The following is a 25,330-nucleotide window of genomic DNA, read 5'->3' on the forward strand; positions in this document are numbered from 1 at the left end:
TATCACATTTGTACATTATTATAATTAAGGAAAAGCAAAAGATGTTGAAATTTCTCTCCAGTCTACACATGCAAACACACACACACACACACACACACACACACACACACACACACACACACACAATGTGCACAGAAAACAAGTCGCAATGAATATCACCTACTATTCCAGGTTGGATTTGTTTTCCTTTTGTTTTTGTTTTGTTTTTTTTGCTTCCAAGAGAATGGAAAAAAAATGATTGTATGAACTTGGTTGTATGATATGGTCACAGGTCCTTTCAAGAAATCAAATTAATGAAGATTCATTATTAAGGTGTATTTTAAGTAGCCTTTGAGTTTGTGTATATAAGCTGTATTCATTTCTTTAAAACTATGAAGAGTTTTAGGCTTCACCTGATTTTTTTTTTTGATTTTTTTTTTTTTTTTAAGAATATCTTTTACGTGTTTTTGTTTTATAGGTTTGTGATGCAAGAAAAAGACATTTTGAGCACATTTTACTGAAGGAAGTTCTTTCATGTTGTGTGTCCTACTAAATACTGGACAGACCCTTAACCAATCACTGGCTGTTCAGAATGTGGCTTTCACAGACAATTTAAACCTCCCCCACTTATAAAACATGTTTTACATACAGTAGAATGACAAGGTAGCACTCCAGTCGGGGCATAGCTTTTTTTTGGGCCATGTAGCAGAAAGAGATGGTGTTTCTGAAAATGGTGAGCCAGGTGCCACTTGCAGCCCGCCAGGTTCAAGTGAGCCGCAAGCAGCTCCGCGTCAAAGAGAGTTAAAATGTGAAGAATGGTGTACATGCACACTGTATTAAAACACAAGTGGTTCTCAGTAGCCTCTGAATGGATCAGTAATCTGTAGTGGATGGGAAAAGACTAGATTGTAGTGATCTGCTCTGTCAGTGGTCAGGCAAGTGAAGGTCCCAAATGTGATGTTTGTCAACTAAGTCCTCACAAATCTCCCCCCTGGCAACCCTGTGGTAGAAACAAATATGTGACTCTTTTTTTTTTTTTTTTTTTTTTTTTTTGCCGGATCCAGAGCAACCTCGCACCCTGTGACTCACTTTACGCCAAAACGCCTTCACCGTTAACTCACACGTTTCATCTAGACCATCGTTACTGTACACACGCCAATGTCTCAGGAAGGAATCATTTTGTGTGCTTGGCCTGTTCTATGTTCTGTGCTGCACCCCCTTAACCCTCCTATCACAGACGCGCACACATACACACACTTCTGCTACTGAGCCCCTGAATTTTTCTTCAGTCACTCGTTTTTTTGTTCGGCCTGGCAGACGAGGACCTGTGCAGAGAGACACTTACCCCCCCCCCTTCCCCAAACCCTGCAACGTTACGACATAGGATGCCAGTGTGGAATCTCTCCAAGTCGTTCATGTGTTCTTTTTATTTGTACGGTCAAAGCTGCTTTCATCATTTAGGACTTCACCTGTCCAGAAGAGCGCACAACTTTTCCCTCCACAGCTAATCTGGAATAGCAACAGACACACCGTCAGTTTGAGAAATATGGAATATGTTGCAATTTTTGTCAAGATTATCAAGCGACTTTGGAAAAAAAACAAAACAACGAGAAAAAAAAAGATAAAAAATAAAACCAACATTTAATATTAAATGTGTTTGTGTTGTTCACGTGTGTCATTCTTTGTATTCTCTGCTACAGCGGTGTCGTCCATAGGTTTGCACATGCACATAGAGCCAGCTCTTCTCATTTTGCATTAAAGAGACGACTAACGAGGGTAAACAGGTAACGCTTTGCCGTCACCCACAAGATAAACACTAGACTAAGACTTTTCAGAATCACCATTAAGGTTAGTATTACGACTCCCTTCTTTAAATCCATTAAGCCATATTTCTATCACAGGAAACGTTCACACAAGCTTTGTGTCGCTGGAGTTCAGTAGGTTACTCATGGTTCAGCGTCCAGCGGTAGTCCAGTTGATGAAGGTGAAACTTTGTAACCGTTCAATAAGAAATATCTCATCCTTCCTCTAAAAGGTTTTATTCATAATAATCAGTAAAACACAGCCATGCTTAAATGATACACACAGGGGTTTTGCAGACGCAGCATTACTTAGTTTGATTTATCAGTAGTTTGTAGTGGCTAATGTTCCCAACTTTGGATATATTGCTGCATGTATAAAAGACATTACAGAGGGAGTTTGCCAACTCTATGACTCTTATGTTTCAGCAATGCCATTTGAGCTTAATTTATACACTCACTTTAAAAAGAACATTAACTTTAATATAATGAACTAAAATGACATCAGAAACGTTTTACATCCCTAACCAGGCTCTAGATTTACAGATTATCATATTAAAGTTTAACTCTAATATATATATATACAGTATTTATATACTGTGTATATATATACTGTATATATATATATATATGTATGTGTATGTATATATATATGTATGTGTATGTATATATATATATATATGTATGTATATATATATATACAGTATATATATATATTATGTATGTATATATATATTATACAGTATATATATATATATATGTATGTAATATATATATATACAGTATATATATATATATGATATATATATAATATAGATATAATACTGTATATATATATATACATACATATATATATATATATACTGTATATATATATATACAGTATATATATATATATATGTATGATATATATACATTAGAGAAAAAACATAGAAGAGATATATACTGTATAGAAATAGATTATATACAGTATAATATATATATATAGATATGTAGTATAGATAATGTATACATAATTAAGATATATATATAGATATAACTAGTATATGTATGTGTATATATACGTATATATATATGAATATATATATACTGTATATAGAATGATATATATACAGTATATATATATATATATAGATATATATATATAGATATATAAACAGTTATAGATACATATATATATATGCTATATTATACTGTATATATTACAGTATATATAGATATATACATATATATACTGTATATATTATATATATATACAGTATAATATGTATATATATACAGTATGATATATGTATATATACAGTATTATATATAATATACAGTATTTATGGATGTATAATATATATTATGTATATATAGTATACATATATATAACAATATATGTATATATATATATGTGTATGTATATATATATATACAGTATATATATATATGTATATATATACAGTATATATATGTATATATACAGTATTTATATATATATATACAGTATTTATGTATGTATATATATATGTATAATATATGATATATATAGGTGTATATATATGTATATATATATATGTATATAATAACAGTATATAATGGATATATATATAGATAATATATATATTACAGTATATATACTCTTATATACAGTATATATACAGTATATATATATGTATATAATATAGATGTATATACTATATAATGTATATTATATGGATATATATATATATATATAGATGTAGATAGATATGTAGATAATACTAGATATGTAAATATTATATATATACAGTATATATATATATATAGATATATATATATAAGTATAGATAATTATATATATATTATATATATATAAGTATATATATATATATAAGATAATATATATATATATATACAGTATATATATATATATATATATATATATATTATATATATATATATACTGTATATATATATATATATATATATATATATATATATATATATACTGTGTATAAATAATCATTATATATACATATATATATATTATTTTCAGAATATGTTGTGCTCACTGCTGGAGTTGGTGTCAAGACAGATAACAGAAACCTCAGAGAGTAAGTGTTACATGATGGTGTGCACTAGGCCCAGGCAGACACATCTATACTTGACTATAAGGGATTGCTTCTAAACTTACTAACTAACTAATCTGACAAGCTGTGTATAGAATCACATATTGACACTGAAACAAGCTGCATGCATTCCACAAAACTAATACAACTGAATACTTTGTTTTCCCATTAGCGACGTAGTAACAGACTTAAATTGATTAAGTTATTATGTTGCAACTAAGTAACATTTCTCACTAACATTTGTACATCTCATACTAATAACTAATAACTGATGGCTCTGTTCCATTTAGGTGTATTGGAACTTGAACAGCCCTTATTATTGTTATTAATTACACCTGTGCTTTGTTCTGCAATTAAATGAAAAAATGTCTTGTGGCCCATTATGGTTATGGAAAATATTGTACTCCACGACATTTATCTGACAGCTATAGTTACTTTGAAGCTTGAGATTCAGATACAATCAACACATAATTAATTATGTATTATTATAGGTTAATCCCTTAGTGAAATTCACAAGCTACGAGGCAATATTTATAGAATGGTAAACAAATATTTATCATATGTTGCCAGCTGCAACATTAAAATGATTAACACATGAGTCACTATTTATAAATCAATAATATAACAATAGTATATTTACACCGTGTTACTCTGGGTTGCAAGTGAGCGTTGTTGCCAGGGAACTTGTGTTTCTCTGCGGCGATATGGCGGTCTTCGGACGCCTTTTTTTTTACCTTTTTTATTTCGCACAATTAGATCCGTAAACATTGGGAGCACTCATAGGATTCAAGGCATTCATGTGTGGATTATATGTCCTGCGTGGAGGCTCACGACTAACTGCCAAATGCTAGCATGTCGCCACAGCAGCACAGAGCAGCTATGTTAACATGAAGTGGCTTCTAGAAGTCTAGCCCCTGTAGACCTCACCTCTGCCTTCTGCTCGATCCGTTGCTGCCCCTCCTCCCTCCCCCACGCTCTAGGTTCGTCCACACATGTTCTCAGTTCTGCCTCCATTTGCCGGGGCAGCAGTGATAGGAAAAACTGGCGTGTTGTTATTTCAGAGGCCTGGCAGCGTGGACAGGGAAGTTATCTTGAGCCCCTGGAGAAGGGCTTTTGGAACATGATGGGGGCCGCGGGGCTGATAAAAACCAGGCCTGGGCCTAGACGAGAACACGCTGATGTTCACACGCACAGGCTGCTGTGCACATACGGTACACATCACAAAACATGCACTCAAGTATGTAAACGGGCAGATGCGCTCATTTTGCATGAGCACGCACATTTGAATTGGTTGTGTTCCCAACAGCAAACGGAAGAAATGCACACGTTTAGTGTCACATATTTACATTTACTAATACAGACGCCCACACCCAAGTCCTCCACACCTCACCAAGATGTAAAGATGCCATAAATTACCCCTGCTAAACACAACCTGGTGTTTTCCCCACTTCTGGCCCACCATTTCCTGGTGTTGAGGAGGGGTCGTCATAACAGCCAAGAAAGACTCCTCGCTCTGCAGCGCCTGGTCCTTCGGCCTCTGCACGGACCCTCATCTATCACTCACGCATGTGTGTGTTTTTCTTGCCGTAACACTCGAGATGGAGGGAGTTATTTGGCCCCAATTTAGTGCACTATCCATCTGAATTGGAGTACATTTTGTACTTTTTGTATATTTTGTATATTTTGATGCTAATACTTGTACTTAAGTAAAATGAATGCAGGACTTTTATTTGTAACAGAATATTTACAAAACATTTTAAAATATCTTTAACAGTTGGAATCAAAATGAGAATCATAACTACCATTTTTGTAATATTTATTTATTTATTTTTTAAATCTTATTAGATATGCCAAACCTTATGTTCATGAAGAAGGCCAGTGATTGGGCGGTCTAGCTCTTAAATATTTAAAAGTATTATGCCCCGCCCTCTTACCGGATATGTGACGTTTCAACCAATCACAATCCTTCGCGCGGAATTTCAAACATTTTCAAATCAGATCCCCTTTACCGTAGTGAGAATGTTCCGCCAAATTCGTAAACAAAATAGTCCGTCTCATGTAAATGTAAGTTACATTAAATATCAAGAACGAAATATAAGTTTAAAACATTGTTACATAAAAAACGATACAGATAGTGTTTATAAAACATCAGTTTATCATTTTTAAAAAAAGATTACTGTATGTTTGTAGGGTGGCGGAGTGATACCACGGTAACTATCTGGAAGCGGAGAGACGTCAAGGGACGGCTGTTCAAGGTAGCATAGCATACGTTAGCCATTCGTCGGTTTACATTGTAGGGTAAGGTAGGATCTGAATTGCACGTTTAGTCTAATATGATATTATAGTACAATTCCTCTTCGCAACCGCCCGCTCGATGTTTATGGGTTGCCAGAAGTCGTCGTGTCTTTGAGTGGAATACCAGGTGAGATTAAAACGTTACACATCTTTTTCAGTCAATCCTAGTCCACACAACGTGTGTTAAAATGTAGCTAATTTAGCGTTAGATTGTCATTTAAAGACGCATCTTGTATTGTAGTCATATCTAAAGTGACAAGTGATTATAACGTTACCATCGTGGCGACATTGCACGTGGGGTCAGCAGTGTTTTTTAACTTAACGATCTGCTGAGTTTAAACCATCACGTCGAATAACGTCAACGTTCATTTACTTCACCTTAACACATGACGTCGGACTAAAAGGTATCCCAGGCTAACGTCAAGAAGTTAAATGACTAAAACTAAAGTTAAGCATAGATAGTGTTTTCTTTTTGCAGACATGTTGCATGCACAATGCTTCGATCTTGAGATACAATGTTATATTCATCATACATTGACGTCGGTTTACGTAACGTTAACTTCTCTTTATTTTTGCTACAGCTGTGCAAAGTTGACACTTGTTTGCCAATGTTTCCAGGTAACGTTACAAAAATGCCTTTGCATGGAAAAATAGTGGTGATTAAGAGGACTGGAGGAGATGGGACTGAGTTTCCTCTTACTGCCACATGCTTATTTGGAAGGTAAGATCACTAAACAAAATGCATCTTGTGACTATAAAGTTAATTTGCCATGCCATGTGTTCAGATTTTTTTTAAATCTCCTTTTCGTTTATCTGGTTTCATCCTTATTGCACTAGTTTTTATTGTAAGACATGCACATATGTTAAGTAAAACGCGTGTAGCCTCATGTTGGTCGACACAGATGTGCTAAAAGCCTTTTACTCTGGAGGCGGGCCATCTCCTGCTGACGTCAGAACACGCATGCCTGCTCTTGTTCCTGCTTCAGCTACAACTCACTCCTTTTATTGTATCTTCCTCCAGTTCACTTTTACTTTACACCTAACGCCTCTTTTGTTGACACATTTATTTGTGTTCTTACAGGAAGCCTGATTGTGATATTCGTATTCAGCTTCCTCAAGTGTCCAAGGAGCATTGCAGAATTGACTTTAATGAAAATAAAGAGGTAATGACACAATGTCCACATTAAACCTGTCAGTGTTTCAACTTTAATATGATGTGTAGGATACTGAGGAATTGTTATTGAATAGGCACATGTCTTCATGTTTGTGTTTGTCTCTCCCAGATCGTTTTGACAAATTTGAGCTCAGTGAATCCAACCCGTGTTAACGGAGAGGCTCTGCAGCAAGCTGAGCGTTTGAAGCACGGAGATGTGATAACTATTATTGACCGTTCTTTCAGGTGAGTTTGAAGAGAACATTTAGTTGTGTGTTGTTTTGCCTTCCATATTCACCAAATGACTGAGCATCAGTGTTGGAAGGACGCGGGCGCATTTTATCGTGCAGACATGCAACAAATATAAAATCAGTCGCTGCGCTTATGTATCTTTTCATTTGCTAGAAGGTACTGCTGCAGGGAACAGTTTTGAATGTCACCATCCACTCAGTTAACTGAAAGACTTGAGCACAATCTGCTCACACCGTCTCCCCTTCTCTAATCAACGGGCCATTTGAGTATCGTACATTATTTATTTAGACTTTTATCCAACGTGACGTACGATGCATGCGTTCGACCATGTGGGTACGACCCCAAAAAATGCAAGAATAATGTAAGTGCATCTACTTCAAGTGCTGCATTTAGAAACGATAAGCAATTCAGAGTTTTAAAAAATCTCACCAGCTGCAAATGCTTTTGCATTGTCTCCAAGAGCTTCACAGTTTCCCCTCTCCTCATATCAACCTGTGCTTCCAAGAGCGTAATGAAAGAGACATTAAATGCATGGAAATGACTCGTGGGCCCATTTTCCAGATGTTACCATGTTCACGACGGGGTCTTACTTACATTTTGTTGGTAATTGCCATTGCAGGTTTGAGTACCCTCCAGCACCCACACCGAAGAAGAGGTCATCCAGAGGAGGCAAAACTGAAACCCTCAAAGTAATGTAGCCGTTATTATCTTTTTATCACTGAAGCACTGTGGCCGTCCCAACATCTTGAGATTGTCCTCCGTGCTTGATGAGTTTAATTCTCTTCAGAAATGTGTTAATAAAAGTATCTCGTGTTCTTCAGGATCAGCAAGTGGGCGACACGGTCCCCACTGACGCGGGAGAGAAAAGGATCTCTGAAGTGTGCACAGGTGAGACTGTTTGACGCTGGTTATTCTGCTACATGTGAAGATGACGTTGCACAGTTATAATCCAGTGTGCATTCAGCTGGTCAATAAAACATCTGACAGATCAATACATGTCGTTGCTCCCCTGCTCTAACTCTGTTCCGTCTATAGCGCGTTGGTCTCTAGTCTAACATTTGTTTACAACCTTTTCTTGGATGTTAAGATTTTTCTTTTTGCTTATTTTTAGACCCCCATCTGAAAGATGGAACCAACCATGAAAACATCCAGAGATCTCTGGATAAAACTGTGGTGGTGGAGTCCAAGCAGGATGACGTCCCGCTGCCAAGCAAGGCCGCCGCCTCCCCCTTCAACGATCTGTATCAAATGATCAAAAAGTCTCTGGATGTCAAGACCCCTCGGAAGTCTTCCGCCAGTGTGCTTCAAACACCCACCTCGAGGTTCTGCTCTCCAAAACCCGAGTCGGTCAGGAAGCCTGTCTTTTGCACAGAAGACAAAAGCTCTCTGAAGAAAGAGGACGTTAAAGTCTCTCCTGTGGCCGAGGACGTTAAGGGCGACGGGCCCCCGGCGTCTGTTCCGACGCAGAGCCGGTCCTTCCAGACTCCTTCCGCTGAGATGGCCACACCTGCAGTTGAAGAAGCCGAAAATGCCGCCAAGTCCGACGCGACCTCGCCCCAGAAGAGAACCCGTACCCCCCCCAAGAGGTTCTCTGCGGGTGAGGTTTCTGCTCAAAAGCCCAAATCACCTGTGAGACGAAGCAAAGAGCCGGCAGCGACCTCGCCCAAAACAGGTCTCCGAAAGGCATCACCGAGGAACTCTGGGGAAGTTGAAAAAGGTAATGACCCCCGTGATGCCGTCGTGTTTCCTGTCGTGTGTTGAGACGTTAACGAGGTCATTATTCTCGCATGTTATGTCCCCGTATGTGTCGTTGTTACTTACAATCACGGTTTCAATTCTCGTCTTAGTGAAAGAGACCTCCAGAAAACGCAAAAGTGGAGACGTTGTGTCCAACTCGCCCGCACCACAGATGAAGAAGAAACGCGTTTCCTTCGGCGGCACGCTGTGTCCGGAGTTATTTGACAAACGTCTGCCTCCTAACTCTCCGTTACGCAAAGGGGCCGCACCGCGGAGGAGCTTGTGCGTGCCGAGCGACAAGCTGTCGCTCCTTAGACGAGCATCCGCCAATGGCTTGCTAGAAGAGGTAAGACTTTCCCGGAGGACGACTGGCGTAGTTTGACTTAAGTTATGATCGTGCTCGTCGTATAATCTCGTTTTAAAAATGAAATCGTGTTTTCTTTCTCGTAGGAGTTTGATGGAGAGAGTCCTGCAAAAACGAGGAAGTCGAGTGCCAAAAATACTTCTCCCAAGACTCCGACGCCTGCGAAGAGATCTCCAAAATCCAGGACTCCCTCTCCCAAGGCTGCATCTCCCGCCAGAGGAAGAGCTCCCACAGTTGGTGGAACACCAGGAGACCTGCCCCCCAGTGTACAAGGGCGCTTCTCTGTGTCGCGCATCAACACACCATCTCCAAATGCAGAAGGTGCCGACCAGGTGCCTTTACTCCCCTTTGCTCCTAAAACAACCCCGAGGAGGAAGAGCACCTCACAGGAGACGCCCAGTGTGACCAAGGGCGTCACAAAAGTAATGCGCAAGAGAAGTGGCTTTTCCCGGGCGTCTATGAAAGGTACGTTAGACCCTGACGTGAAGATGTATCCCGCATGGAAATGATTTAAAGTTTTATATTGATGATAAAATTGCGCGTGTGTGAAAATGAGATGTGAAGAGCTGAACGCCATTCAACTGATGTTATAACTTCAGCTGAATGACGACACAAACATTTAAGTTTCATGATGTTAGAGTTTGTTTAGCATATCCTTCAGGTCTTTAATCTCAGGAGTTTGTTTAGAGCCTCCCTTGTTTTATATTTTTGCATTTCCCCCCCCGTCTCTCTGCAGTCAAACATTCCTGGGCAGACATTGTGAGATTTGGGCCGACGAAGCCTCAACTGGTTGCTCCGGTTAAGAAAGCGGTCGTCAAAAAGACAACGAAGAAGACCGTGTCCAAACCACAGGTAAACTACGACACTGTAACAATTCCATGTTTGTTTGTCTTACAATCAAAGGACTTAAATGTCTTGCTCGTGCTGCACGTCAACAGTCGCTGTGGTGGGTTTATATCTCGTGACCATCTCTCAATCTTCTCAGACGCCTGTAAGACAACTCGTGGGCCATGTGAGCACTGGACACGCAGACTCACCGGTTACCATCGTGGTGGGCAGAGCTCACAAACGGCTTGTTCAGCCAACTGGTGCTGCACCGACACTGGTCCCCAACATCGCGCTCCTTAAGAAGAACATGAACATGGACGAGGACTTGACTGGTAATTACCGTTATTCCATCCCGACAAATAGGAGACGTTGTTTTTGGTAATGTTGTTAGATTGTATGTGCTTATGTGTTGGGTTTGTTTTGTTTAAGGAATTTCCCAAATGTTAAAAAGCCCTGCCGTGGAAAGGAAGAGATGTGTAATCGATGAGAGCTGTGTCGCAAAGACACCCGTGAGAGGTCCGAGCTCATGTGTGGTAGAACCGTCCGTGCTGAACACACCAGAGGAGCCAGGTACAGCGCTGGTCGAAGCTCGACGTGTGTGTTCAGTATAAACACTCAGGCGAAGGAGATTCTAGCACCGTTGGGTAATTAAATGTTTTTTTAAACGTTGTTTTCCAGGTGAGATGATGGTGTCTCCAATGACCGTAAAAGACAGAAGATACAACAGCGAGGCCGTCCAACGCCTCCTCGACGATGACCAGAGCTTCGTCAGTGACGCGCCTGCAGCGGAGATTCCCTCCGATGACTGTAGCGAGCAGCAGAGCACGGATTCTAAGACGACCCCAACTACGCCCAAACAGGAGCCTGAACAACACGAGAGCCTCACCGACGTTAAGGTCGTTTGTAAGACTCCACGACAGGAAGCTGAACCTCTGGAAACTCCTAAAGCTGTAGAGGCCGGTGTGGAGGAGGATGATGTTAAGGTCACTGTGGAGGCGCCAGAGCTCGTGCAAGAATCTGAAGACCGGTGTGACGTGAAGCTGATGGAGGAGCCACTGACTGAACCCGCAGGACACCTGGAGACTAATGAGGTAATGACCTCAAACTAAACACTGCAGCAAAGGATTCTAAATATAAGTCGGTGTCACACTACAGGAAGTCGTTGGTTGAATGAGCGTCAGGTACTCGGTTGAACAAGATGATTTTCATTGAGTGTACCAACATTTAGTCTTGATCTAACGTTTCATTCACCTTTTACCAGCTGTGTTTACTCGCTTTATTTCAGAGTGAGCTCATTGTCTAAGTTATTATTATTATTATTATTATTATTTAACAGGTTGAGGTTCAAACGCCTGTGGATTGTGATGAAGACGTCGCTAAAGGTGAGTTGGTTCTCATGTTTATAACGTGTTAGATGAGTAATAAAGGACATTAGTAGAAGTGGCTGCTTTACACGATGAGCTGGTTGTGTCTGAGGGTTTATTGGATTCTCTTCTTTACATAGAACTAGTGTTTGCCCCCGAGGAGCCACGACAGGATGAGCCATCAGACGTCATGGATGTTCCCCAAGTTGAACTAGAAAAAGGTACGTTGATAGTTATCCCTTTTTTTAATTGCAAATATTTCAACACCTTAAATCAGCACAACTGTTTGTTCTTGTATTTTTCTTATTCTTGTGTTTTTTATTTGTCTCATTTTAGAAACAAACTCAAATGAAGTTGATGCCCACATGGAGGAGGTGCGACGCGAACACGATTATGAGGAATCATCAGACGCCGTCGAAACTGTCTCTCAAGCATCTGTGGCTGAGACCGTGTCTGTGGAAGAACCCGAAGTGGAGACCGTAGAGGAGAAGGATTCTGAAGTGGAGACCGTCGAGGAGAAGGTTTCTGAAGTGGAGACCGTCGAGGAGAAGGTTTCTGAAGTGGACACCGTCGAGGAGAAGGATTCTGAAGTGGAGGCCGTAGAGGAGAAGGTTTCTGAAGTGGACACCGTCGAGGAGAAGGATTCTGAAGTGGACACCGTCGAGGAGAAGGATTCTGAAGTGGAGGCCGTAGAGGAGAAGGTTTCTGAAGTGGAGGCCGTAGAGGAGAAGGTTTCTGAAGTGGACACCGTCGAGGAGAAGGATTCTGAAGTGGACACCGTCAAGGAGAAGGATTCTGAAGTGGAGGCCGTAGAGGAGAAGGTTTCTGAAGTGGAGGCCGTCGAGGAGAAGGATTCTGAAGTGGACACCGTCGAGGAGAAGGATTCTGAAGTGGACACCGTCGAGGAGAAGGATTCTGAAATGGACACCGTCGAGGAGAAGGATTCTGAAGTGGACGCCGTAGAGGAGAAGGTTTCTGAAGTGGAGGCCGTAGAGGAGAAGGTTTCTGAAGTGGAGACCGTAGAGGAGAAGGTTTCTGAAGAACAACCCAAACACTCTGAAGATACTGTCGTCCCTGCGCCAGTCAGAGCAAGAAGAGTGAAGAAAGCTGAAGCTGCAGCACCGCCCGCTGTTAGACCAACGACAACAAGAGGCAGAAATTCAAAGTCTCAAGAGAGCCTGGATGTTGATCTTGTAATTGAGAAGAGTGCTGTCCTGCCTGCCAAAGTTGCCCTTAAGCCTAAAAGAGGAAGAAATGCCAAAAAAGCTTCTGAAGATCTCCAAGAGGTTTCCACTGAAATCCGCAGTGACCAGCTGGAGGTGGTGCCCAGTGGAAGTGATGAAAGTAAATCCTCCGATGCCATGGAAACTGTTCCCCAGGAGACAGTAACTGAGAGTTTCCCTGAAGTCGAGGCAGCAGAAGCAGCCATCGTTCAGAAGAAAGCAGTTCGTGGCAAAAGGGCAAAACTGGTGGAGTCGAACACCGCTGATGTGGAGGTTGTAGAGCACTCTGAAGATCCCGTTGTCCCAGCTCCAGTCAGAGGAAGAAGAGGGACGAAAACTGAAGCTACAGCACCACCCGCTGTTAGACTATCGACAAGAGGCAGAAATGCAAAGTCTCAAGGAAACGCCAGTGATGATAAACCTGAACTGGTTGCAGAGAAAGATGTGGCAGCAACACTGATGACTGAGGTTTCCAGTGACGCTGCGGGTGACCAGACGTCTTCAACCAAAGAGAAGGCTTCTGCAGAGGAAGCTGTCGTGAAGCCCGTCAGAGGGAGAAAAATTAAGCAAAAGCCTGTTGAGCCAGAGGTGAAAGAAGTTGTGAGTGACGAGCCTCTCGCGACAGATGCTCAACCTCAAAAGTCCGTTCCTGCTGTTGGAAAACCCAAAAGAGGGAGGAAGACAAAAGCTGACGCCGTTGAAGAAGATGAGGTGGTGGAAGACGCAGTTGTCGCTGAGGAGACCAAGCAGCCGTCTCAGCCTCCTGTCAAGGCAAAGAGGGGAAGAAATGCCAAACAGGAAGAAGAAAAGCCTGAGTCACTCGAGACTACCGACTCCCAGGTGCCGGCTAAAAAAATAAGGAGAACCAGGAAGGTGGAGCAAGACCTCGTTGAACCAAGAGAAGAAGAAGAAGTCACTGAAGCTCCACTTGTTGCTGAACCAGTGAAGGTGGAGGAAGAGGCGACCGTGGCTGCAAAACCCAGGAGAGGAGGGCGCAAAGCAAAACAAGAGCCTGAGATTGAAACGCCCGTCGAATCCACTGAGGTCCAAGAGGTCGTCGGCTCCACAGACAAACTCAAACGGGGTAGGAAAGGAAAACGAGTTACTGAAGAGGTTGAAGTCACCGCTGTAGTAGCAGAGGAGGAGAAGAACGATGCAGAGGGCGACGCTCCAGTCATTAAACCAAGCAGGGCCAGGGGGGCGAGAGCTTCTGCTTCACAAGCCACTCCGGCCAAAAGAGCCCGTCGAGGTGCCGTTCTTCCCCTTGAGGAGACCAGTGAAGAAGCCACAGGCCTGGTTTCAGAGCCTGCAGCAACTTCAGTAGAGCCAGCCAAGAAGGGAAGACGTGCGGCAGCAAAGCCCAAAGCAGCCGACGCCACGGTGACCAGTGACCAAGCAAATCCCAGTGAAGATTCAAGCAGCGCTGTTGAGAAAGACACAAAAACATCCAAAAGATCCATCAAGTGGAAATCTGACTTGGAAGTCGTTGAGATTCCAAAAGCAACACCCGTAAAGGCGATTCGAGGCAGGAAGACCAAAGTCGACACTGAAAGCAAAACTGTGTCAAAGGATGTCGACAAAACTGAAGAGAAGGATCTCTCAGAGAAAGTTGCTGAAGCTCAGCCCGTCAAGAGAGCCAGGCGAGGGGCAAAGGTCGCTGACGTAACCGCCGACGAAGCAGAGTCCACAAGCAAGGTGGAAAGTGCTGAGGTCGTCCCACAGCTGAAAACCCGTAGAGGAAGATCCGCAAAGAAATAAAAGCATTTGTGTACATCCTTAATCCTTATGAGCCTTTCCCCTTAAATCTGTGTGTACTTGTCATTTTTATTAGATTGTATGGCATTTTAGAAAGTAATTTTATAGACTGAAAATGAAGCACTGTTTTTTTGTTTGTTTTTCAATTCAGCAGGGACATTTTGTTTTACCATTTATTTTGTAACACGTTCTGTTTATTGCTGGTTTTGCAAATGTTTTTATAAGGAAAAAAAAGTGATTTATTAAATTTTTGATGGAAAATTGGTCTGAATTTGTCTTTTTTGTCCGAACATTTCTCTGGTGCTCGGTAGATGCACACGTGGGGTTAAAATGATTGGGATGATGATTCACCGAAAGCTTTGGTTGTAGGTACAGAAGGTGCTCTGGTGCATCGTTATTATCACTAACAGGAAGTGCTGAAAAATGAGACTGAAATGTCATTGTATTTGCAACTTTGTGTTAGTGCAGGTTTGACTAAGCAGAGGAAAAAATATAATGGGTTATTCACAGCACATAAAACATTACTTTTTTTTTTTTAAAGGGGTAAGTAAAAGTGAGTCACGTGTAAATTGATAAATGGCCTGTGGGGTTTAAAAAACTCCACAAAGCTTTTAACCAAGATGGAGCCAGAGTTCATACTGAAGTCAATGCCCTGCCTTCACATACAATGTAGAGCACATTTTAAAGTTCTCAATCAACCTGAATTATAGAAGTTTTGTATTTACCATCTGAGACATTTCAATCCTTTTGCTTTGAAACGTCAAACTAATAAATGTTGAGACCTTTCAAATGTATTGTTCAGACATGACAGTGAAAAATAAGAGTTATGCTTTGTAATCCGTGTTAATTACTAAAATATTCTGACTAAATAACACTAATATTTAATCTAATTAGAAGTCACCACAGAAGTGATTTATTTCAGGCTTTACAGACCAAAATAGATACATTTACATTCACCGGAAGCTGGTTATGAAACGGGAGCACAACCCGGACGGATTTATGAGACGGACCCGAAACAAAATCAGGTTGCTCGCTGGAGGAGGGAGATTTGAGAGGCGCATGGAGAGCTGTCGGTCCTAAACTCAGCTGGCTGACCCCTTTAGTGGTTCATTTCTTCATTTCTTTAGCGTTTATTCTACCTTTGGCCATCATGGAAACAGACTGTAACATAAAAACGACCCCGAAAGGTTTTCAATGCACCCTGTGCAATGTCAACTTATCAAACTGTAAGTAACGCAAGCTAACTTAGCAACATTTCATTTAGGATTTCCAGTTGCCGCTTTTTTTTTTAGCAAGCCCCCCTATAACTTAACTTCTAGACAGATTGGTTACTGTATTTTCTCACAAACAATCCGAAAACCTTAAGCTATTGAAGGGATGGAATCTAACTTTAGTCTGTTTAATATAACGCATTGTTAAAACAGCTAGCTAATGTTGTACTGTATGTATTGGATACATGTGATAGCTAAATACGTTTTGATCTTTGAAAACTACGGCAGTCATTTTTTCCTAATAAGTTTCCCCTACACCATATTGTTCATATTTGTGCAGTGCCAAGCTTGGATCAGCATGTGAAGGGGCGGAAACACAAGACGCTGAGCACTGTGCGGGCTTCCAGGAAGACCCAGGAGGAGCACAGTGTGTTTGTCAGTGGCATCAAGCCGGAAATCTCTCAGACTGAAATAACTGAGTACTTCCAGCGGTTTGGGCCAATCTCAGATGTCATCATGGATAAAGCCAAGGTCAGTCAACTGTTCACAATGAGATGCAGAGTCCACCGCCTCACGGTGCTCGTGTTTACAGTATGTGTCCATTCAAAGAGCGCTGATGGAAAATGACCTCCGATGTAGTCTGACTGTGATGTGTCCCTCTGCTCTCACAGGGTGTGTACGCCATCGTGCAGTTTGCTGAGACTGACGGCACACAGGCGACCCTGTCCTGTGTCGAGCATCGGATGAAAGGCTTGAAGCTGCGTGTCAAACCCCGGGAAAAGAAGGATTTCAAGATGATTCCCAAGAAGACCGGGTCCGAGAACCTCCAACAATCCCTCGACCGTCTCAAACCTCAGCTGTGTCAGCTGATGTCTGTAAGCATCCTGCTGTCAAATATAAAGCCTGACCAAGTGTTGGTGTGTAAGAAGCTAGTGGGGCCTTTTTAGATCATTAAGTCTGAACTTCGTTCCATTCTACAGTACATCTTATATCAACCATACAATCACCTTTTAACTGTACTACTCTGCTTTAGTCTGTTTTTAAGGCAATGAGAAGAGTTTATTATAACGTGTTGTTTGTTCTCCAGGTGGACGCTCAGATGAAGCACGTCGTAGAGCGATTTCAGCTCAGAGACAACGAGAAGGAGGCCCGAGGCTTGCTGGTTCAACTCCTGCAGGAGGTTTTCGTCGAGTTTTTTCCAGGTGAGCTTTTGTAAACATGTGTATACTTCAACTCGTAAATGACGCTCAACTTTAAACTTTAACTTAAAGCATGCTCGTTCTCATTAGAACATTTCTCAGTGTTGTAATTAACCTTGATCCGTGTCTCAAACTCTGCCGTGTTGGTCGTTGAATCTGAAGGAACCCTATAAATCTTGTTTTACACATTGATAATTGTGCATAAGATTAACACTGTCTTTGAATCGGTTGCAGACAGCAAGATTCTGCCATTTGGTTCGTCGGTCAACAGTTTCGGCGTCCACTCCTGCGACATAGACCTGTTCCTGGACCTGGAAAACACCAAGGTGTTCCAGGCCCATGCCAAGTCTACCACAGAGCAGGTCTGATATGTTGACACATATAAAGTGCTTTCCTTACCTCCAGTGTTGGAGTATCAAATAATCTAACTTTGTCTGCTGAGTTTTGAATCCTCCTTCTCTCTTTTCCTCAGGCAGGGGAGGGCATGTCGGACGATGGCCGCTCCGAGGACTCCATCCTGTCTGATATCGACCTGTCCACCGCCTCTCCAGCCGAAGTCCTGGACCTCGTAGCGGCAATCCTCAGACGCTGTGTCCCAAGTGTGCACAAAGTCCACGTGGTCGGCGGCGCTCGCCTCCCCGTCGTCAAGTTCCATCACCAGGAGCTTAACCTGCAGGGGGACATCACCGTTAACAACAGGTGAAGCATCACAAGTCTTCAGGTGTACACTGAGCAGAATTGGAGAATGGTTTCCTGTACTCGTCTCCTGTATCCCTCACTAGACTGGCAGTAAGGAACACCCGCTTCCTCCAGCTGTGTTCGGGGGTGGAGGACCGGCTGAGGCCTCTGGCGTACACCATCCGCTACTGGGCCAAGCAGAAGCAGCTGGCTGGTGAGATGAAATGTCTCGAGCCTGAGAGCAACATCAGCGTTTTGTGGTTATCTGTACATTAGTTCTTACATTTGTTTGGTCAGCAGATGTCAGTAGAACTCCACGTGTTAGGATTTGTCTGATTCACACTGTCTTTAGTGCCTTGTTATGGAAGCTGAGAGTTTTACAATAAATAAATCTGGCACACGCGCAGCTCCGTTATTGTTGTGATATTGCGAGCTGCGTCCCCTGATATAGAATCAAATCTTAATCTCCACTGAAGAGCACACTCGTCACCTCTCCTCCTGCAGTGCATCCTCTTTATTCTCTGTGCAAAGGGATTAACGGAGCGTGATGGGATCAGTACCGTGTGAGATTTAAAGTGATATATGCCCTTTTTAACTGGTGTAATGCAGCTGGTGCGTTTTGTGTGACTGCATTCATTGTGTGTGTGTGTGTGTGTGTGTGTGTGTGTGTAGGTAATCCCAGTGGTTCCGGTCCCCTGCTCAACAACTACGCACTGACTCTGCTGATCATCTTCTTCCTGCAGAACTGTGAGCCTCCTGTCCTGCACACAGTGGACCAGCTCAGAGACATGGCCTGTAAGTGCAACGTTCTCTTCAGCCTGATGAATGTCACCTGTTGAGGTGCATGTTGTGAGACTTTGTTGTTTTATCGTCATCATCATTATCTTTTCATGACTCGTTTGACACGTCTGCACTCCTGGTGAGTTTTGTTCATACGTGAAAACGACTGACGCAAGTTCTCTTGAATGTCTCTGACGTGCAACTTAAGAACACATGATGTCAGCGCCTCTACATCATTACTGTGAGGATAACTGTTCAACACACAAGGGAAAACAAGAAGCATCTGTTTTCCAGTTGATGTGTGATCATGAAAATGGATGCAAGACATACAAACATGGACAGTTAACCCCCCCCCCCCCCCCCCCCCCCCCCCTGTTTATAGATGATCCCGTACAATGAAAACAGCAAGTTAATTCGTCTGTTTTGCTGCCTTTTCAATGAGATGCTATTCGTTTACCTGTTCAGTAATCGGTGTGTGTTAACCTCTTTGCAGGTGAGGAGGAAGAGTGTGTGATTGAGGGCTGGGACTGCACCTTTCCCACTCAGCCTATTGCTGTGACCCCCAGCAGGAACACACAGGACCTCTGTAAGTGAGATTTATATAAAAGTGTTATTTGTTAGGAAGATGTTTTTATATATTCTAAATCCTAATTCAACGCCCTGAATGTGACTTTTCATGTACGCGTGTGTCTTCTCTCTGCAGGCACGCTGCTCTTTGGCTTCTTCTCCTTCTATGCCAAGTTTGATTTTGCCAGTAGTGTGATATCTGTCAGGAAGGGCTGTGCACTCCCAATCACTGATTTCCTCAGCCAGAATAAGGAGGAGGCCATGCACGAGGAAAAACCCATCAAAACCCAACCCCACGGCCCCAAACTGGGCCCCCTAAATCTCTTGGACCCCTTTGATCTCTCCCACAACGTAGCTGGAAACCTGAACGAACGCTCTCACCGCAGCTTTCAGAGGGAGTGCCAGGATGCTGACAAGTACTGCCGCAGCCTGCAGTACCACCGCAAATCCACCAAGGGGAAACCGTGGGGGCTGGTGCGCTTATTCACCCCCAATGGGGAGGTTCCACAGGCCAAAACGGAGCAGCCGACCATCAGCATCCCCTTCAAATCAGCAGCGCTCCCCAAAGGGCTGCGTGATGAGCTACACATGGCGGGCGATGGTTTCCGGCTGCTGTGGTTTCAGAAGGTTTGCTCTGCTGTGGAGGGAGTCTTACAACGTGTTCTCAGGTGTCGCCTCACTCCCTCCGCGGGCGCCGTCTTCGGCGAGAATTCGGTGGTCGATGCTGCCGGGGAAATGGAAACCTCCCTCAACACGTCGACAAACGACAGCTGCGACAGCGTTGACTCCCAGAACGAAGCCAGCCCTCTGGGCACAGCTGTGGTCGGTGCCAAGAGGCGGCTGTCTTCCTGCAGTGACGCTTCCGTGTCCCCTCAAGACAAAAAGCCACGACTGGCGAGAAAGGTCCGGCCCGAACTCCCGCACTGGATCTGTGCGCAAAAGCACCTGGTGTGGGCCGGCAGGAGGAAAGTGAGAAGGGAGCTGATGAAAGACGCCGACTCGAGGCCAGAGGGCAGCTGCGTGGAGCTGGAGTCGCAGGTCACGACTCACATCATTGAGAAAGAGCCGGCGCTCAAGCAGGCGCTGGAGTTCAAGGTCCAGCCGCAGATGCTGAGCGGGACAGAAAGCACAAAGGTGATCCTCAAGTTGGAGCCAACATGCGACCGGACGGGAGTTTTTCATGACTTCTTTCATTTCCTGGAAGCCTTCTTGCCTAAGATGGTCGAGACACTGATGGAGAAAGAAGAGGGTCGTGTTTGAAAGTGACCCGTTTTGTCTCCATTAAGTCCAAGAAGTTTAGTTTAGTTTGTTGTTTTTGAGTCAGATGATCGCTACGTGTATTAACCCTTGAGAGTGCGACATGAGAGAGCGTCATGTGGCTTTATGTTGACCAGGCAGACATTTATTTCATTTGTGGACTTTGCCAGAATGTCAAGTTTGTAATGTTTTCATATATGTTTTTTACTTGTTTTTGTTGTTTGTTTTAAAAACTAAGATTTCCTGATTACGCCCTACTTTCTATGTTTTTAGTACAGTTCTGTTTAAAATAATCCTCTTAAACGATGAAGCCTCAAAGGGACATGTAGCGGCCGACATGATGCTGTCTTCAAATGAATAAAAAAACCCGTCTTTGTAAAACCTGTGCACGGTGGTTGTGATCAGTCGTGCACGTTGTCACGTAGTTCCTGCAGAATCACTGCGCTGCTCTCAGCTTCAACTTGAGCTGCAAGAAACGGGCCGTTTAGTGACGCTTTGCTTTTCACTCCAATGCCTGAGACGGATGAGAGTAATTACTCAGGCAGACAGACTGCTTTATTACAGCAGGACGAGCAGGAGCTGAGGGAGGCTCCCAGCTACCCAGACGCTGATTAACATCGTTCATCTCACTTTTAAAGGGGAGTGGAGAAGGCCAGCAGGTCGGCTACGGGGCTATGGAGATGGCTGTGGCGATGAAGACGTTGGAGACGGGTTTACCACATGTTGTTCTCATGAGCTGATGGAGACGCTGGTCTTTAGTTCACACTGAAATATCTCAACAACTCTCGTTCTCCAGAAGATTAAAGCTCTTTTATTACGTTCACTCTGACGTTTCCTTAAGTACCGCAAGGGTGTAAAAACTTCCACTTACCCTTTTAATATATCTAAATATCTATTAAGTTAATTGCCACTGTATTTGGTACTGCTCGTGGCCCCCAGAGGGTTAACTAATGAGTCCTCTGAGCTTTATTGTTGTGGTTTTGAGTGAAACGTCTCGACATTTATCCCACGGTTTGTGTTCTGCTTGCTTTTATTCTCGGCTGGAACTTCTCGTGTGTATTTCTTCTTCTGAGGTTTGGATTGCAGATCACTTGAACATCAGTTATTGTCAACACTCCAGGCTCCTCCAGCATCACCTTCCCTTGTTGTTCAAAGGTGTTCCTGATACATGGCCTCACACACACACACACACACACACACACACACACACACACCTCTAAGCTGGAGAATCAAAGTGATTGATACCACGGGGGGGGGGGGTTGCTTTTGTGTAATTGGTGTCCATTGGGAAGAGATCCTGAGACATGAAATCCCTACAGCTTATATAGCAATATCATCAGTTTACAATCCTCTCTGACGCATGGATACAGTAACATCCAGTGCGGTGTCATCTTGTGTCGTATTGCACCTGGAGCGCCGAGCGACTGAGACTTTGTTTTTGCCATTTTAGCGGCGGCTTTAAGAGCACGCTCTGAATCAAATCATCGACCTTCCCCGAGCCCTCTGACACCGGTTTCCACCATCCCTCAGAATTACCTGAAGCTGCCATTGCCAGCTCGCTCATAAACACATCAGTCGGTGAGATACTGATGTAATTGGTTGTCTCTGCTTTCCACAAAAAGACGAGCGATGCTGCTGTTGGGCAGAGTAGATTCGGTCCTCTTGGAGCGGGGGGAGGGGGGGGGGAATAACATGAAGCATTGCTGCTTTTCAACCAAATGAGAAGCGTTGACTTGTGCACCCATAGGAGTGTAATATGAAACTTAAAGAGAGATGTGTTATTGTTTGCTGACTGGCACTCATGGCACCTTTTAGAGCCATTTATATGGTCATGAATTACTGCGCTGTGGTAGTGGGCAGCCATCGTTTTGTCTCCTGAGCTGTGCACACAGTCCTGACCGCCTGGAAAGCACTCTGTTCATATTAGTGGCTCCCCCACTCTGAAGATAAGGCTAAATAAAAACGCATAATCATTTCCCCCCTCCCCTTACTGTCTGTGACTGCAGGAAGGAGTCAGACATTCTCCTGGGAAATTGCTCTTACCCCAGAATTGACTTTTGTACTTCGCCCGTGTGTAATCGTCCTTGTATTTGGACCAGGCAGCATGTGTCATTCAAATAGGATAAAAGGTGAAGTCAGATTGAAGCGGAAAGCTTTTAGAGTACACGTAGATTCCTCCAGTAAGTACATTTCTATATCTCATGCCTCACACAGTCATAGACTTCTTAAAGAACCTGCATCAGGAGGAAAAGTTGGTCAAAGTGAACTGTTCCTATTATCTCGGCCTTGATGGCAACACAAACACTTCTCCATCAGCGGGGGCTCAAACTGCTCCACAGGAGTGCATTAGCTCGGGCTCATTGGACTGTGAAAACTTTAACTATCTGCCCTTTTCCCCCTTATCTGGGGGCTGTTACTTTCTCAGTGTTTACCTACCAACACAGGAGCGAGCTAATGAGTTTGTCTTGAGCATATTGTTGCTTCTTGTCATTGACTTTTACGGCCCGTAGAGTGAACGCAGAGAGGTTGATTACTGGATGAACTGGATGTCCAGGATGGCCCACTGTTCGCTGAGGGGAGTGGGTGATTGCGGACGAAGAGGACACATCAAGTGATGTATTCATTATTTAATCACTTTTAGTTATTCCACTTGCCATGGTTTTCCTATTCAGGTTCTGTTTAGCTCTTCTGCATCACTTTGGATGCCACTGGGCGTACGAGAACTTCAGCACCACTAATTGTCCCTCAATATCAGTTTGAATTATGATACAATAATTGCTCAGAAACGTCCAGAGCAATCAATGTGTAATACCGCACTCCACTTACAGCCTTTATGGCGCGCTCATATACACTTTAACGGCTCGCTCATTGTCGACAGCAGCAGCTGCAGCTCTGCGGAGGCTGTCGCTGGGAATTTATGTCCAAATCAAGTTGTGTTTTTGACAAGGGTTTAGGGACAGACAAAGAAGAAGCCTTTGCTTTTTATAACTCTATAAACAACACATAAATGGGGTTGTCATGACTTCCCCAGGGAGGACAACATGTAGCGAGCTGTTGTGTTATATGGAACCATAACGGTTTCTTTCATGATCGTAATACTGATCTTATACAGCGATATCTGGTGTCAAATCCCATCCCTCGACATGTGCACTCTAAAAACACCCGAACTGTTGCGTAAGAGACGACTTCTGGCGTCCTGAACTGAACAGCGGACCGTGAAGATGTGAGATAAACAGGAGCCACTGCAGCGGCCATAAATGTGACCAATAAGTAGAGACTCAGCCTCGGCACTCGAGAGCTGAAAGGTATCTATGTACACAAAGTCTTTGTGCGAGTGGGCGAGCGTCATCGGCTCTCGCCCACCTTTAAAGTCTCTGTGGTGATATGACTTCAAAAAGATGTGTAAGGGTTAATGAGGGTTTGATCCAGCAACACCTCGATGAATCATTTTCCTCAGAGCGCGCGGAAGTGCAACACAATAGCATTAATGATCAGTGCACGATGACCTCGTCTTCCAGACCATATTAATGGCTTTATCACAATGGGGATAATGCATGAGCAGGAGGGATGAGTGCACAGAAGGCCAAAGGTGACGGGGCTAATGATTAGGCTACAGGCTACGTCACTCCCGGATGAGATACATTTCATTTAAATGAATTAAAACTGGTAAATTCACATATGAACTCATGTCTATAATGTAATTTTGGTGCATCAATATCCTCAGTGTCCACCTGAAGATGAGCGTTTTGCACGTTATAGATGGGAGTCAATGAAACAATTGGAAGACTGATGAAATCGGTCCTTGTGTACCGCAAGAAATTCCCCATACTTAATTAGAAGGAACATTCATTTGCTCAGTATTCGTGGTGGCACCACTGTCCTGTGAATATACCACGAAGCACTGCTTTTAAAAAGCTTTTTCTTTTGTCTATAGATGAAGAAAGTTCACTCTTAACTTTCTCCTGTGACATTATATAGTCTCATTTACAAAATACCACGCTAATCTTAAAATGTCTTCTTAAGTTTGACATTTCTTGACCAAATACCCTGGTGCCAGAGTGAGTGAAGGGTGGAGAGACAATGTGTCCGTGTTGAGCAGCGTGTGGCAGGTGAGCAGGGTCGGTGCTCCCATCTCTCTCTCATTGTTGATGCACTCTGGTTTCTGAAGGGCTGTGCAGGGCCATTCATCTCCAATGTGAAGACCCAGCTGTGTTCTTGTCTGATTGTTTGTGTGTCGTGATTTCTGAGCCTGTTGAGAGACGGGACTTCAGTGCAGGTAAGTACAGGTTTGTGTCTTTCCTTTTGGAAAGACTGTGTGTTTTTATAGCTTCACATCGCTCTCACACACTAGTGTCTTTCAGCGTTTGCTCCTGATTGTTACCTCCCATGTAGAACACCTATTGATCAGGGCCAGACGTAGAACAAATGAGCCTCTAAACCGTAAGACGTGATTTACAAGTGTAGACTCAGGGGTCCCCGTGAGGAGAGGTAAACCAGGCAAATATTTGGAAATATTTGGAAATAGGGAAATGGTGCCCCGATATATTGGAACACTTTGCAATGACAACTACAGTATAAACTCCATTAAACCTACCATGAAGACCCAAATAGAAACTTTCTTCACCTTATAAGAAACCAGCTACCTGTAACTGTCACAAATACTTGTTGACATTCAATGGGCTTCTTTGCCCCCCAATCTCATCAAATATATTTAAACCAAATCTAAAACCAATCCAAAGCAGTTTGGATATTATAGGTAGGTAAGTTTCCCTCTTACACGCTGCTGGCAAAGCGAG

At 43.0% G+C, this 25,330-nt stretch overlaps 2 protein-coding genes across 4 annotated transcripts; both read left to right on the forward strand.

Moving 5' to 3' along the window:
* Nucleotides 1-6,102: 6,102 nt before the first annotated feature.
* Nucleotides 6,103-15,097, forward strand: mki67 (marker of proliferation Ki-67). 3 transcript variants are annotated; one of them, XM_029456640.1, is made up of 17 exons: nucleotides 6,103-6,293; nucleotides 6,785-6,887; nucleotides 7,248-7,329; nucleotides 7,450-7,565; nucleotides 8,191-8,260; nucleotides 8,393-8,459; nucleotides 8,683-9,288; nucleotides 9,419-9,654; nucleotides 9,759-10,137; nucleotides 10,409-10,524; nucleotides 10,658-10,832; nucleotides 10,930-11,070; nucleotides 11,179-11,591; nucleotides 11,837-11,882; nucleotides 12,005-12,085; nucleotides 12,201-12,595; nucleotides 12,866-15,097. In XM_029456640.1, exons 2-17 carry the CDS (start codon nucleotides 6,799-6,801, stop codon nucleotides 14,843-14,845), a joined length of 4,992 nt encoding a protein of 1,663 aa, XP_029312500.1. In that variant the 5' UTR covers nucleotides 6,103-6,293; nucleotides 6,785-6,798; the 3' UTR covers nucleotides 14,846-15,097. The 3 variants fall into 3 exon arrangements, with proteins under 3 accessions (XP_029312500.1, XP_029312498.1, XP_029312499.1); XM_029456638.1 differs by having other exon boundaries at nucleotides 6,104-6,293; nucleotides 12,201-15,097; XM_029456639.1 differs by having other exon boundaries at nucleotides 6,104-6,293; nucleotides 8,683-9,279; nucleotides 12,201-15,097.
* Nucleotides 15,098-15,834: 737 nt separating this feature from the next.
* tut1 (terminal uridylyl transferase 1, U6 snRNA-specific) lies at nucleotides 15,835-20,915 on the forward strand. The gene is made up of 10 exons (XM_029457214.1): nucleotides 15,835-16,068; nucleotides 16,394-16,584; nucleotides 16,725-16,928; nucleotides 17,141-17,255; nucleotides 17,487-17,614; nucleotides 17,725-17,951; nucleotides 18,035-18,144; nucleotides 18,603-18,725; nucleotides 19,204-19,296; nucleotides 19,414-20,915. The coding sequence occupies exons 1-10, from the start codon at nucleotides 15,993-15,995 to the stop codon at nucleotides 20,535-20,537; spliced, it is 2,391 nt and encodes a 796-aa protein (XP_029313074.1). The 5' UTR covers nucleotides 15,835-15,992; the 3' UTR covers nucleotides 20,538-20,915.
* Nucleotides 20,916-25,330: the final 4,415 nt, after the last annotated feature.

Source organism: Cottoperca gobio, chromosome 19, assembly GCF_900634415.1.
Source record: "Cottoperca gobio chromosome 19, fCotGob3.1, whole genome shotgun sequence".
Lineage (NCBI taxonomy): Eukaryota > Metazoa > Chordata > Actinopteri > Perciformes > Bovichtidae > Cottoperca > Cottoperca gobio.